Source organism: Eurosta solidaginis, chromosome 5 (genome assembly GCF_040869045.1).
Source record: "Eurosta solidaginis isolate ZX-2024a chromosome 5, ASM4086904v1, whole genome shotgun sequence".
In the NCBI taxonomy this organism is placed as follows: Eukaryota; Metazoa; Arthropoda; class Insecta; order Diptera; family Tephritidae; genus Eurosta; species Eurosta solidaginis.
In genome coordinates, this window is record NC_090323.1 from 84,825,320 (window position 1) to 84,839,839 (window position 14,520).

The 14,520-nt window shown below is 36.7% G+C and overlaps 1 protein-coding gene across 1 annotated transcript in view; it reads left to right on the plus strand.

Moving 5' to 3' along the window:
* The window catches only part of Cubn2 (Cubilin 2), an 864,444-nt gene that overhangs the window by 813,622 nt on the left and 36,302 nt on the right, over positions 1-14,520 (plus strand). The window contains exon 24 of the mRNA XM_067791923.1: positions 7,434-7,722. Coding sequence (XP_067648024.1) covers positions 7,434-7,722 — 289 coding nt within the window. The remainder of the gene's footprint in view (positions 1-7,433; positions 7,723-14,520) is intronic.

Genomic DNA, 14,520 nt, shown 5'->3' on the forward strand with positions numbered 1-14,520 from the left:
TTTTTATCTTTCATATTTTTGAATATTTCTCTGGAAATATCATGACATGCCGTCGCCTAATGGTAGAGCACTGGGCTCATAGCCCAGACGAACAGGGTTCGAATCATGCTGAAGCCAAATATCAAATTAAATTTTTTTTTAAGAATGCCGATATTATCAATATTTAATTGATTTCTTACGCATACCATGATGCAATTACAAGGTGACTGACGTTTGGCAGTTCTCTTTCTGATCCGCCATCTTGAACTCCCACTCTGAAATTCAAATTGCCTCTTTTCGAAACTACTTTTTCATTCAGAGGAAAAATCGTAGTAAAAACCACACAAATAAATTTTTATGGAAAATTATGCATTAGGCATCACATTTTTCTCTAATTCTTTTTTGTGTTGACTTTTGTATGATTCGAAGTTGTGACAATTTTCATAAAATAATTTTGTTTATCTTGAAAATTATAGAAATTTGAACACTTTCGATACAAAATGAAGGTATTTTGTTTAAAATAATAATTATAATACATATTTAAATGATTATCCTAATTTGGGTAATTTGCTTTTCTTTTCCAGGTGTTTTTTCCTGTTTTCGCCGTTCTAAAGCGTTTTCTGAAAGTACTTCTTTTTCAGCCTGTCGCAACATGGTCGGAAGACGAAACTATCGCCTTTGCAATATTTCAGACGTTGCAAAATTTAATGGACGATATCCCTCCTAGAGGCTATATTTTATTGCGCCCGGTACACCTTTGTTAACCCTCGCGTTAGAGTCGGCAAGTGTGTGGTGTTATATACATATAAAAGTGGTGTTATATAGTGGCAGAGGTAGCGCTTGTATGTGCATTAATGTTATACAGAACTACCCCCGGATCCCACACCAAATTTAAGCTTATATACCTCTGTCTGCTAGCAATAGTGTTAGATTACACATTGTATGCGGTCCATCAGAAAACCTTCAAATAGTTTACCCTTAAACACATCTTCATACTGACCTGCAGGCTATTCGATGGTGAATGGCGTTTAGAAAGTTTCATACTTGTGTGCACTCTTTATTGAGGTTCAAAATTCTTTAATTTTTAGCCCCGCAGATTAGGGGTTGTTGCTAATGTTTTTGTAGCGATAAGAACACTCCTCGAAGGCCATGTGAAGTGTTATCTATGTTGATGGTCCTTTGCCGGATGCAGATACCGTACGTTCCGGTAACAACCAACATTAAGGTACCGTTCCGCCCTCCCTCCCTCTATATTCATGGGGAACTTCGGGTCGCCAGCGCCTTGGTTGTTAAAGAAACAGGATTCGCTACGGGTAGGTGAGGTTGGGTTGGAGAAGCTATACATTACCACTTGAAAGGGTTGCGCTACACATTCTGCCGCGGGTATATTTCAAGCCTCATAATCGGCGAGTGGTGCTTAGGGATGAATCTCAGATGGGGCAATGAGACTTTCCCCATCTAATATAACAGTCAGACAATTCGATGCTGCAGCCGATATGCCGTGATCGTATTGGAGCCGGCTGCCAGAGTAATTTTGGTAATGCCTGATTACCGGGTAATTGGATAGCCGGGTATGCTCGGATTGATATACAAATACATACCATTATCTTTATTTACAAAGGCCAAAACAATTTGTCGAAACTACATTGATCACAGATTTTGCGTAGTGCTCAGGTGTCTGAGTTTTTGAGTACTCGAATAATACCCGGGTAGTTGGATCCCGACACCTGAGTACCCGGGTACCTCATTACTCAGGTAAAATTATCAGATCTACCTCCCATCAGACGCATGGCAAACTATAGCAGCCCACTCGTCAGCTCCTCGATATACCTTCTTCCCTCACTGCATCCACAATCATACGTCATCTTGAAAAGGAGCTGTCGCTGCTCTTTAAAAACGTCCGAGATAGCGAAAGTTATTTCGGCAAAGTAGCTTATTTTACGAACAGCTAACTCTACTATTTAAATTAACCGACAGCATTAGAGCAGGAGTGTGGTCTTCATTAAGTTGTCCCATACAGTGCGCTATTTATTCTTCTTGTAATTGATTTCGCCCTTCGGAACACAAACTAAGCGAAGCATCCTGGTTTTGCTATAAAAAGCTTCTGAGGGAGAACTCAGCAGCCCTAGCAGATGCAGTTTAGAGTTTGCATAAAACATTCAAGGCCACTTAAAGATATATCACTATCCTTTCTTCAAGGGTTCTTGTACCTAGTGTTCTTGAATTCAGGTGTAATATGGCAAACTTGAAGTATATTTTTCATGAAAAATTAAAAAAAATGCACTTAGTGCTTTCATACAAAAAGTACTAAATTTAATACTGTTTCACAAAAGGGCATCTTCTTCTCTTCCTATTTCTCTCATTTTTCGTTTAGTATGGGAGTTTTCAAAATGAGCTGTCACTACATAAAACACCTGGCTTTATTACATCATGACGCATACTTTGTTTGGATACCAGGTCAATACTGATTCATCATTCGTACAGTGATAGCGTATCCATATTTATTGATGGGACAGGATTAACAATTTTTATTTAATGTAGTATCAATAGTTGTGGGTGATCGAGCCATATATTTCCCTCCGTGCGGTGAAAGTTGCGAACGCCTAAAAGGACTTGGGCCTTTAAGGCCCAACTCCATGCGCATCCTTTCAAACTTTCAGGCGTATGCGATTTTTAGCTGTGTAGATGAATAGCTAAAAAACGAGGTGGAATTCTAGAACGCCTGCAACGCTCACGAGGCTATCCATGGAGTTCTGGCTTAACTCAGTAAGCATAACAATTTTGTGCCGGCAGATTTTAGAAAATTTTTATCAACTAACAGCATAATTTGTTTAGAGAATTACCTCATGGCTGTGGTGCATCACCACCACTAATAGTTCATTCAGCAGAACCCGTAATTCACCACTTGTTAGGTCATTGCTACCAAAAATTCACCAAAGAAAATCAAAGTATAAGAAGCTTCATGATAAGAAAAGTGGGTTAAGCGGCTGATAGATGAACGAAAGTCCGAAATTAACTGCCTTGATCTGAATTAACTTGAAGATAATCCTCGTAGTTAATTTACAAGATTTAAGAGAATTAGTGGAATTTTCGCTGACAACACCACCTTCCACTTCGCATCATAACAAGAGAATTCCACGTCGTTCGTCAGCTACTTAATTTGCACAGCTGAAAATCTTGGTGAAATTCGCATACGCATGAAAGTCTAAAACAATCGTGGTGAAAGTCGCGTACGCCTAAAAGTATGCAAGGACGAGCATTGAATTGGGCCTTAAACGAGGTGAAATTCTACAACGCCTGCAACACTCAGGAGGCTAGCCATTAAGGTTACGTAGCTCAAATTTTTGAACATTGCACTGTCACCGAGTTTTAAACTATATTTCAGGTTTCAAGTCTCTAGGTATCCAGGAAGTTAGTTAAAAATCGATTGCAAGATTCCCAATATAAAACTAGTTTTCTCAATATCCCGATCCATGCGCCACCCAAGCGGAATTTTTTTGATAGAATATTGCATTGTCACCGGGTTCTGACTTACGGCCCAAGTTTCAAGTGTCTCTAGCTCATCGGGAAGTTACTCGAAAATTGATCGCAAGATTCCCCCGTGTTTGAAGGATTTGCAGTTATCTAGCGCGCCACCTAGCGGAACTTTGTTTTCTATAAGCTGTATTGTCACCAGGCTCTAACTAAGTGCCAAGTTTCAAGTAACAGGGAAGTTAGTTAAAAATGGATTGAAAGATTCCCAAATTAAAATTTGTTTTCTTACTATCTCGATCTGCGTGCCACCTAGCGAATTTTATTTGATCAGGGATTTTCGTTTATCTCGATTCGTCTGCAACCTGGGGGGATTTTGTTTTCCACGTATTGTAGTGCCATCGACTCGCAAACTATATGCTAAGTTTCAAGTCTCTGCATCACCGAGAAGTTAGTTAAAAGTCGATCACAAAATTTCCATTATAAAATTAATTTCCTGTATATCTCGATCCATGCGCCATCTAGCGGATTTTTTTTCACTTGCATTGTAATGTCCCCCAGATGTTTTTGTTGTTGTTGTAGCAGGGCTTCGCCTCATCCAATAGGTGCGACCGATCACAAATTGTCATCAATATCCTCTAACGGGAGTCCAAGGAACCTTGCTGTTTCAACAGGGGTGGACCATAATGTGAGTGGTGTTAGAGGCGTTGGTTCCACATTACAATTAAAGAGGTGGTTGGTGTCATGTGGGGACACATTGCAAGCGGGGCATACATTTAGTATGTCGAGGTTGATTCTGGATATGTAAGAGTTTAACTTGTTACAGTATCCAGATCGAAGTTGAGCTAGATGACTGGCGTTTCTCTGTGGAGTGTGCGTTCCTCTTCCACAAGTTTTGGGTACTGTTTGAGAACTGGATTCACCGGGCAATTCCTGACATAAAGGTCCGACGCCTGTTTGTGGAGTTCACTGAGGATCTGCTTGTGTTTTTTTGCTTCATACGGCTGAGTTCTCAGGTGCCGTATTTCTTCATAATGCTTACGGAGATGGCTCCTTAAGCCCCTAAGTGGTGTTGGCTCATCAATCAGATGTCTGTTGGGATGCCCAGGTTTCTGGGTATTCAACAGGAAATGTTTGGTTAGCATCTCATTTCTCTCCCTGATGGGGGGTATTCTCGCCACATTATGTAGGTGGTGTTCTGCGTACATAAGAAGACAGCCCATGGCGGTTCTGAGGGCAGTATTTTGGCGGGCCTGTAGCTTCTTCCAGTGGGTGGTTTTAGGCTTGGCGACCACATAGGGGACGCGTCTGGGCCCACTGCTTCGGCTGGACAATTGCTTTTTAAGTGGTAATGAGCGTTTCTTAGTCTTTCCACAAGTACTGCTCGCAAGATATTTGAGGATTTTATTACGGCTCTGGATTTTCGGTACGATTGCGCCTGCATGCTCACCAAAATGTAGATCCTGATCAAAAGTCACACCCAAGATTTTGGGGTGTAGGACAGGCGGCAGCGTAGTGCCATCGCCGTGGATGTTCGAAATGGTCGACATTTGGGATTTTCATGTTGTAAATAAGGTCGCGGAGGATTTAGTCGGTGATGATGCCAGGTTTCGCGAAGTGAAAAAACTGGAGAGATCAGGGAGGTAGCCGTTTATTCTGTTGCAAACTCATCGATCTGTGGGCCTGGGCCTGTGGCCATTATTGTGCAGTCTTCAGCTTAGGAAACGATAGTAACTCCTTATGGTGGCGAAGGTAGCTTTGATATGTAGAAGTTAAACAAAAGTGTGGATAAGACATCCCCTGTGGCACCCCTTGTTTAATTCTTTTTGGTTCTGATGTTTCATTTCTGTGGCCATTATTGTGCAGTCATCGACGTATGAAACGATAGTGACTCCTACTGGTGGTGAAGGTAGCTTAGATATGTAGAAATTAAACAAAAGTGGGGATAGGACACCACCCTGTGGCACCCCTTGTTTAATTCTTCTTGGTTTTGATGTTTCGTTTCTAAATTGCACCGATGCCTGCCGACCACACAGATAATTTGCGGTCCTCCCTTTAAGACATGGGGGAAAGGTAGACCCTTCCAGGCCTTGCAGTAACCTGCCATGGTTGACCATATCAAAGGCTTTTGATAGGTCTAGCGCAACGAGTACTGTTCTCTGGTGGAGGTTTTGATTCAAACCGCAATTTATCTGGGTGCTAATGGCATTTAGGCGGTGGTGGTGCTATGGAGTTTTCTAAAGCCATGCAGATGACAGGCTTGCTGCAAATTTACTTTGAAGTAGGGGAGCAAAATTGCTTCAAGCGTCTTGGCTACTGGCGATAGGACAGATATCTTGCGATATGACTCTCCTATATTAGCTGGTTTCCCAGGCTTTAGTAGCGGGACCACCTTGGCAATTTGCCATTTTTCGGGAATGACAAAGGTGGAAAAAGACAGGTAGAAGACATGCGCTAAATATTTGAAACCCTCCTCCCCTAGGCTTTTAAGCATCGGCATGGTTATGCCGTCTGGGCCCACTGCTTTGGATGGTTTAGCATGACCGATGGCATCCCCAACCTCTTTGGCGGGGATGGTAATTGGAGACGAGCTGAATTTATGTTTATGTGCATGTCTGTTGGCCCTACGTCTACGTGTACCCTCGTTTAATTTAATGTCCCCCAGATCTTAACTATGTTCTAAGTATCAAGTGCCTAGCTCAACGGGAAGTTACCACTTCCGTGGGTCAAAAATTCGTATGTAAATGAGGGGACAAACATGAAAGGGACTTAATATAAAGGTAGTAATATGTTCTTCTTCATTCTTGCATATTCACAAAAAACGACAATTATGCAGCCAGTCTTACAAAGGAAAATATTTTGTATTAATACTGTGGGACAATTATTTCTGTGTTTCTTGTAAATAAAAAATGTCCACACGCATTTGAAAGTAACCAAAACATTAACCAAGTTTGGTTATTAATTACCAGGTTCAGCAACCTTAAGCGTACTAGTACGAGGCTCTGAATTTACAATTCGAAATTATAACGTGCAAAAATTTCTACTGTAGTGAAATATAAAACTATCGATAGTATACAAAACCATCGATATTTTTGAAAAAACTATTGATGGCTTCTGATAGTCTCAAAAAGTATATTTACGAGGTTTCGTAAAGAATTCCAGTTTTAAGGCCGTTTCCTCAATAAGTAATAAACAAATTAATAAATTTTTCGATAAATCGTGTTTCGACACTACTTTTTTCCCATACCTTTTTTCTTGGTATCGGATGTAAAGAATCATTACCTACTTGTATTTACTAGTATCGTTTCATCCCGACCCAAATTGGTGTTGGACTGGAAATGGCGTTCTGCGCAAAAATACTATGGATCCCTTCCTTGGTTTCGGAGTGGTCCGAGGTCATTTCTCGTAAATATCTTTTGAAAGAAAAATTGAAATGAAAATGAAAATTTTCTATTTGATTTGAGACTTGAACTAAAAGACAAAAAGGGAAACAATTATTTATTTCAAACACACAAAAAAATGTATATTCGAGGTGGATACTTGATCTGACTATACATACTGTTAACTCGCTATATATGCAAACTTAAATAAAACTGCTATTATTGTCTTATCCGCCATCATATTTACATAATTCAATATGATAGAGTACTGTTAAGACCAAATCTTGACTGGTCTTCTCATGAATGTCTATTTAATTACATGGCGCTGACATAGGCAAATGCACGTTTTTTTTTTTTTCAACGTATTTATTCATACGCAGAAGTGAAAGCTTTTAGACCAATAGAGTTAAATCAAATCAAAATCGAATTCTAAGCTATTATTTTCCAAATTTTTCACTTTTAGCGTTTGAATTCTAAACCAAATTGGGTTTGGCCATATGTAGTTATGTGTGGAGCGAAAAAAATTAAAACTTTGCGCTCGTAAGCATGATATTTATTGTGCTAGTCACATCTAATAATTTTTTTTATTATTATTTTTGATAGATCAATGACATATCAAGCAATAGGAAACTGCGGTCACGGTGCATCTCAAACTTTTTCCAAACTCATCTTCAAACGAACGCTAGTGCAATTCGCATTGATACAATTTCGATTGATAGTTTCGATTTAGATTACTTTACAAGTCCACGATCTGCGGAGATAGGATGTGGAGGTGAAATATATACAACTAAAGGTGAAATTTCGAGCCCTAATTACGACCATCGGAACTTTTCGGAGTGTCGATGGGTGATCACGATGCCAGAACCAAATCATATCGAGATATATTTTACAAGTAAGTATCAGATTTATTTCCAAAATCACAAAACTAACACAACAACCTTGCCTAAGTCAATCATAAACAAATTTTGTGAAACTCGAATTGTTTGCTTCCTAGCTCAAAGAGCGTAGATTAAAATAAGACATGTCAGTTTGCTACGAGTGGTCAATTACTCGAAGTTTTCTGAGGTATTCGCTGGGTTTTTTGTGAGATACATACATTCATTAAAAGCGTTCTATTTATGGAAAATTGTAAAACATGTCAGAGTTCCATAAACGCTTGAAGTTTGTAAAATGTATGAAAATAAAAATTGTTTTTCGCCTAGCATAGCTTATAGCGAGCACTCTGCCGTTAGCCCTGGCAAACAAGAAATGTAAATTTTACGTTATATGCTTAAAGTCAGGTAGGTATCAACATATAATAAGTCAAGTAAATCGTTCATTTATGCTTAGTAAGCTAATGCTTGAAACACAATGCCGAGCGACGACGATTTACGCCGCGTCGGGCGATGACATTTTTCAAATTACGCCCAGACATTTCGTCTACTTAAAACACATTGCCGGGCGAAATTGACGCTGTATATTCAGAGTGGCCATTATTAAGAAATAGAGATGAAAAAATTTAAAACTTTTTTAATTCTCTGCTTTAGCCTTTGACTGCTGAAACACGCCCAAAATGTTGAGAAATTAACAAAACAAAACAAAAATGTTAAGAAATTAAATTAAAAAATAAAAATTATATGTAAAGAAAAAAATTTGTTTTTGGATATTATGTTTTCTTTTTTTATACTTACAAGAAATAAATCTATCGTCGCGTAAATTTCGCTCTTGACGTTCATTGTGTTCACCTTCATGTAATTATGGGGATTCTATTTTTGACAAGGCGAGGTTCGTTGCGTTTATTTCGCGGCGTCAGGGTATTGTGTTTCAACCTTAAAATATACCTCTTAGGTATACATAAGCAAATATCCCTAAGGCTGACGGCAGAGCGCTTGCCATAAGCTATGCTAGGCGAGAAGCGATTCTTATTATACTCAGCGTGCTTTGCACACAGAGTATATTAACTTTGATTAGATAACGGTTAGTTGTACAGATATAAAGGAATCGAGATAGATACATATACTTCCATATATCAAAATCATCATCATCGAAAAAAAATTTTGATTGAGCCATGTCCGTCCGTCCGTTAACACGATAACTTGAGTAAATATTGAGATATCATCACCAAATTTGGTACACGAGCTTATGTGGACCCAGAAAAGATTGGTATTGAAAATGAGCGAAATCTGCTGATAACCACGCCCACTTTTTATATATATAAAATTTTGGAAAACACAAAAAACCTGATTATTTAGTAACTTATACACCTACGATGTTGAAATGTGTGGACTGATATTTAGACTATTATAAAATCAATTTTACAAATATTATTAATCATAAATAAAAAATTGTTAAACCTATCCTAACAAAATTCGGCAGAGAGGTTGCCTTTACTATAAGGAATGCTTTGAAGAAAAATTTACGAAATCGGTTATGGGCAAAAGATTTTTAAAAGGTCGTGGACGAATAAAATAAACCATATCTTTCGAAAAAATAGCTTTATATCAGTGGTATTTCATTTCCCAAGTTGGCTTATAACAATAAATAGGAAAAACACAATATTTCCCTACAGCAGGAAATATTTCTAGAAAAAAGTGGGCGAGATCGGTTAAAGACCACGCCCACTTTGATATAAAAGATTTTTAAAAGGGTCGTAGACGAACATAAAAAGCTATATCTGAGCGAAAAAGAGCTTTGTATCAATAGAATTTTACTTCCTAAATTGAATTATAACATTAAATAGGAAAACACTAGAATTTTTGAAAATGGGTGTGGCACCGCCCTTTTATGGCTATGCAATATTCTATATTTCGGGAGCCACAACTCGAAGAAAAATTAACATATCGTAATGAAATTGTGTACACATATTTTCCTTATAGCAGAAAATATTTGTAGCAAAAATGGACGGGATCGGTTAAAGACCATGGGAAATAGGGAGAAATTTTTTTTTAACGGGCGCTGCCACGTTTTATGTAGAATAGTAGTTTACCTGAAATGAAATGTACAATTGAAGCTCACGCTGAGTATATAATGTTCGGTTACACCCGAACTTAGCCTTTCTTACTTGTTTTTATATATCTTACAAGCTTGAAACGTTTCTGGCACTCTGACAACTTTTAGAATTTTCCATAAGAAGTAAATTTCAGAGCTTTCTAACTTTATATAATAGCAACACTTCTCGCCGCTTCCACTCTGCCAGCCTTAGAAGCCATAAAACAGTTTCTGTCATAGAAACATTGTTCTTACCATGTCTCGCTAATATTGGTCAATTTTTGTTCGATTTTGGTGGTTAAAGCTTTCTGAAGGGCTTAACTTGAAGGATTGACCACTATCGTTATACTCAGCGTGTACTTGTATGGATAACGCAATGGTATAAAGGAATGAGAATAAATTGAAATATCTTTACGAAATTTGGTATGTTGGCTCATCTGTACAGAAAATAGATTGAAAATGGGCGAAGCCGAATTACAACCAAGCCGTTTTTCGATATCGAACAATGGTAAAATGTGACAAGGGCCGTTGAAATTTGATATGTTGGTTGAATCAGTATGTGACATGAAACTCGTAATATTTTGGAAATTGAGTTTGGCACCGCCCACATTCAAAAGAAGGAAATTAAATATATGGGAATTTCCATTGTTACGGTTGCGACACTTTTGCGTAAAACATTCATAATTTGCTAGGAACTTCTCGAAAAAAATAAGATTTTTTTGGTAGCCACTATCAGCTTAATCAGTGGTAGCGCCTAGCTATTTGATTTATATCCTACTTACGTTAACCGGAAAAATCGGTAGTCTCAACAGAAAAAAGTGTATTTGTCCGTAGGGTCATCATCACACATTTTGTTTTCTTTCTTTTTTTTTTGCAATACCTGTCATTTAAAGAAATTCAACGCACTACTTCTTCTGACCGGCCGAATACTCCTGTAAAAAAATAAATATTGTTATTTTTATTATTGTTTCCGTCATTTATAAGGCTACACTGCTAACATTTTATATGATCAACTTCGTAAGGTTGTCTCCAAAACTGTATTTGACCATCTTCAAAAAAGCGCATGGCGACGCCTACTAAAGCCGCTCAAATCTTTTGAAAACCATTGCATCGACTTAAAAAATGGTTGAAGATGTTGTAATATTATTAATAACCATCTTTTCTTTTCAAAATAGAATTGTTCTAGACAAGAATCCCAAAATCGGTTATTACCATGCCCACTTTCTCTATAAAAATTAAAAATACACATATAGAACACATATACGAATACGAGATCTGTAGTCTCTACCGCTTCTTTCCATGTATGTATGATGTTGATAATATTTCACCCGCTCTTCAAAATATTTGCTACTGGAGCATTTCACATTTTTTTAAATAACAAACAAAATTTAAATAGTACGTTTACCTAAAAACAGACTATATATCGTAGCGTTCTCCACTTCCTCCAGACATCATGGGTTCAGGCCCCGGGCAAAGCAACCTAAAAAATTTAGCAACAAGTTTTCTCAATTAGAAATTTTTTTTTAAGGAGAGTCGCCCCTCTACAGTGATTTCGAGTGTATTTCTGCCATGAAAAATTTCTCAGTGAAAATTCATCTGCCTTGCAAATGTCGTTCGGAGTCGGCGTAAAACATGTAGGATCAGTCCCTCCAATTTGTAGGAAAAATTAAAAGTAACACGACGTAAAAACTAGGCCTTCCCAATATAAACATAGGAGGTATTTTTCGCAATAGGCAAAGAAATTTTTCCTAAATTTATTACATGAATTTTTATAATAATGAAGAAATTGCCATGCATATTAGAAAGGATTTTCTTTTTTTTTTTTAAAATGTTATTGTTTTCAGAAGAAATTCCAATTTCATATTCCCATTTAGAAAAAAAAACTGTTTGAGTGTAGAATTGATATCTGTGTCACAGATTTACAGAGTTTCAATGACTTTTAGGGGGGACCTCTCAACCAGTTCTCAACAACGCCCCCCCCTCCCCCCTCCCGTCGATCCAACACTGTATAACATTTTGGAAAGCACAAAAAACCTGATTATGTAGTAAATACCTAGAATGCTTGAAATTTGATCTGGGCCAATTTTACTAGAAATATTTCTTCTGATCAGCCTAACATGTGTATGTAGGTATCAAATTTTGTTATGAGTGATTTATTTTTTTTAGGCTCTAGAAATTTTGTGTAATGCTTGACCGAAATAGGGGAGTGCCATTGCCCATTTAAAAAAAATTCTCACCCAATTTCCTCTTTTAATAAAACTTGGTAAGTGAAATCATTGATGCAAAACTATTTTGCACTAAGTTAAGCGTCTTTATTCTATCATAGAAAATTGTTTAGTCAAAAAAGGAGCATTGCCACACCATTTTCACCAATTTCAATATTTTTAACTTTTTCTATAATTACATTTAAAGTAAAATACCGTTGATATAAAGCTATTTTATAAGGTAAAGCTTATTATATTCTTCTATGACCCTTTTAAGTGCCTTTTATATAAATGTGGGCGTGGTCCTTAACCGATCTCGTCCATTTTTTCCGCTATGAGGAAAATATGTGTACCCAATCCCATTACGATCTGTTGATTTTTCTTCGAGTTATGACGCCCGAAACATAGAAATGGCTTAGTCATAAAAGGGGCGGTGCTTCGACGGTTTTAATTTTTTTCTATTTGTTGTTATAATTCCACTTGGGAAAAGCAATACCATTATTGTAAAGCTCTTTTTGCATAGATACAGCTTATTTTACTCCTCTACGAATGAAAAGTCTTTTATATAAAAGTGGGCGTGGTCCTTAACCGATTTCGTTAATTTTTCCTCGAGGCATTCCTTATAGTAAAAGCAACCTCTGCCGAATTTTGTTATGTTATGGTTAACGGTTTTTGATTTATGATCAATATTTTTAAAATTGATTTTATCACAAATGGGCGGTGCCACGCCTATTTTCAAAAGTTTTTTCAAATTTCTATTAAGAGATTCAATATCAGTCTGTAACGAACTTCTCCCGAATGCTGCCGTTTACTAATGAAAAATGGTCAGGCGCATGCTTCCGAGACGGGTCTGCATACCTTGCTATGCAACGGTCGGGCTCAGGGAAATGGGGGTGGGCTTGTCTCGGTCACATACAGCGAAATTCGTACGAAACAAAATTTGTATGGAGGGTGTTTAACACTACTTACCTCATGAACGGAGATAAAAATACAAAAAAAAACCAGCGAAACTCAAGCAGCGAATATAAAATATATATATAATTTATTACAACAGCGGAATCAAAAAGGTTCATTGCAACCAGCGACGGAGGGATTGGAAAGATGGCATTTTCCCTCCTCGTCTTTACCCACCCAACCTGTTAATGTACCCTGACTTTACGTACATTAACCCAAGAAAAACATTTAGACCTGGTATACTAACCTTTCCCTACATTTCGTCATCAGAATAAAAGAATCAGGAATCCATTTTTAGTTTACACTACAAAGATTTCTTACATTTATTGAAATAATAGTAATAGCTAACATTATTAGATCAAGTAATTTGAAGGTAAGAATATAACAAAAAAAAATTTGTCCATCCTATTCTCAGTATTTAGGTATTTTTTCAATTTATTCAAAAGCCAATTACTTCCTAAGATTAAAAGATTTATAATTAATCGATATATTTAATATTCGAATATACGAGCTCTCGCTGGTTTGGTCCGTTTATAATAATAGCTTTATATATACTTATATAAATTTTAATTTCAAACATTCGTAAATTTCTTTTGGGAAATATTATTATTTGCAAATTCCCTCAATATATGGGCTATGTTTTGAGTTATCAACTCGATATTTGTGCTAAAATAAAACAAGCATACGCAACGACTAAAGACACGAACTCGCTCACAGGTAAATGAAACAGGTAGTGAGTGTGTTAACTTTATGATCAAACGCAATCAAACTTAGATTTTAAATCGCGGTTCGAAATGTCAAGGCAAAAAGGGATATTTTCACCTAATTATTACCCATAGAACGACATATATTTGCCTAATCTAACATGTCGACAAATGTGTCTACTATAAAAAAATACAATATGTATGTAATTGAATTATAACTTGGTTTTCTTTCTACTTACTTGGTCTCCATCGATGCGACGTAGTGGCGCCTTTTGAGTTTTCTCTTTTCAAAAATCATAACTTTTGAATCAATGAAGATATTTTAAAAATTTAAAATGCAAATGAAAGCTAATTATTTGGAGTTTTATTGTGTGAAAGCTCAGAATGTGGCAGGTACAGGGTGCTGCAAAAAAAATCGAAAATTTTTAGAAAAATGCAAAAACAAAATGTTTTTAGTAAAAAATAAAAAAAATTAAATGAGATTTGTCTTATAATAACGTATTTAAGCATTAAATAATATAAACTAATGATTTTGATAAGATAGCGTGGCACTGCCAACTTATGATAAAAAGTTGTATCTAAGTAGTCACGTATTCAGTAACTACCAAAATCGATAGATGTATTATTTCTTTTAAATGGCAATACTCTTATAAAACTCAATTTTTTTTTTAATTTACAAGCCAAATATGTATTTTATTATAACCTAAAAGTTATTGAAAGTGGTTCAATGAAATTTTTTTTGAGCTAAAGATTAAACAGCCAACGAATTTTAGAAAAGGGGAGTGGCACTGCATATTTATGCTAAAAAGTTTGATCTTAGTAACCGCTTTACCAATTTGTACCAAACTCGATATACGTATT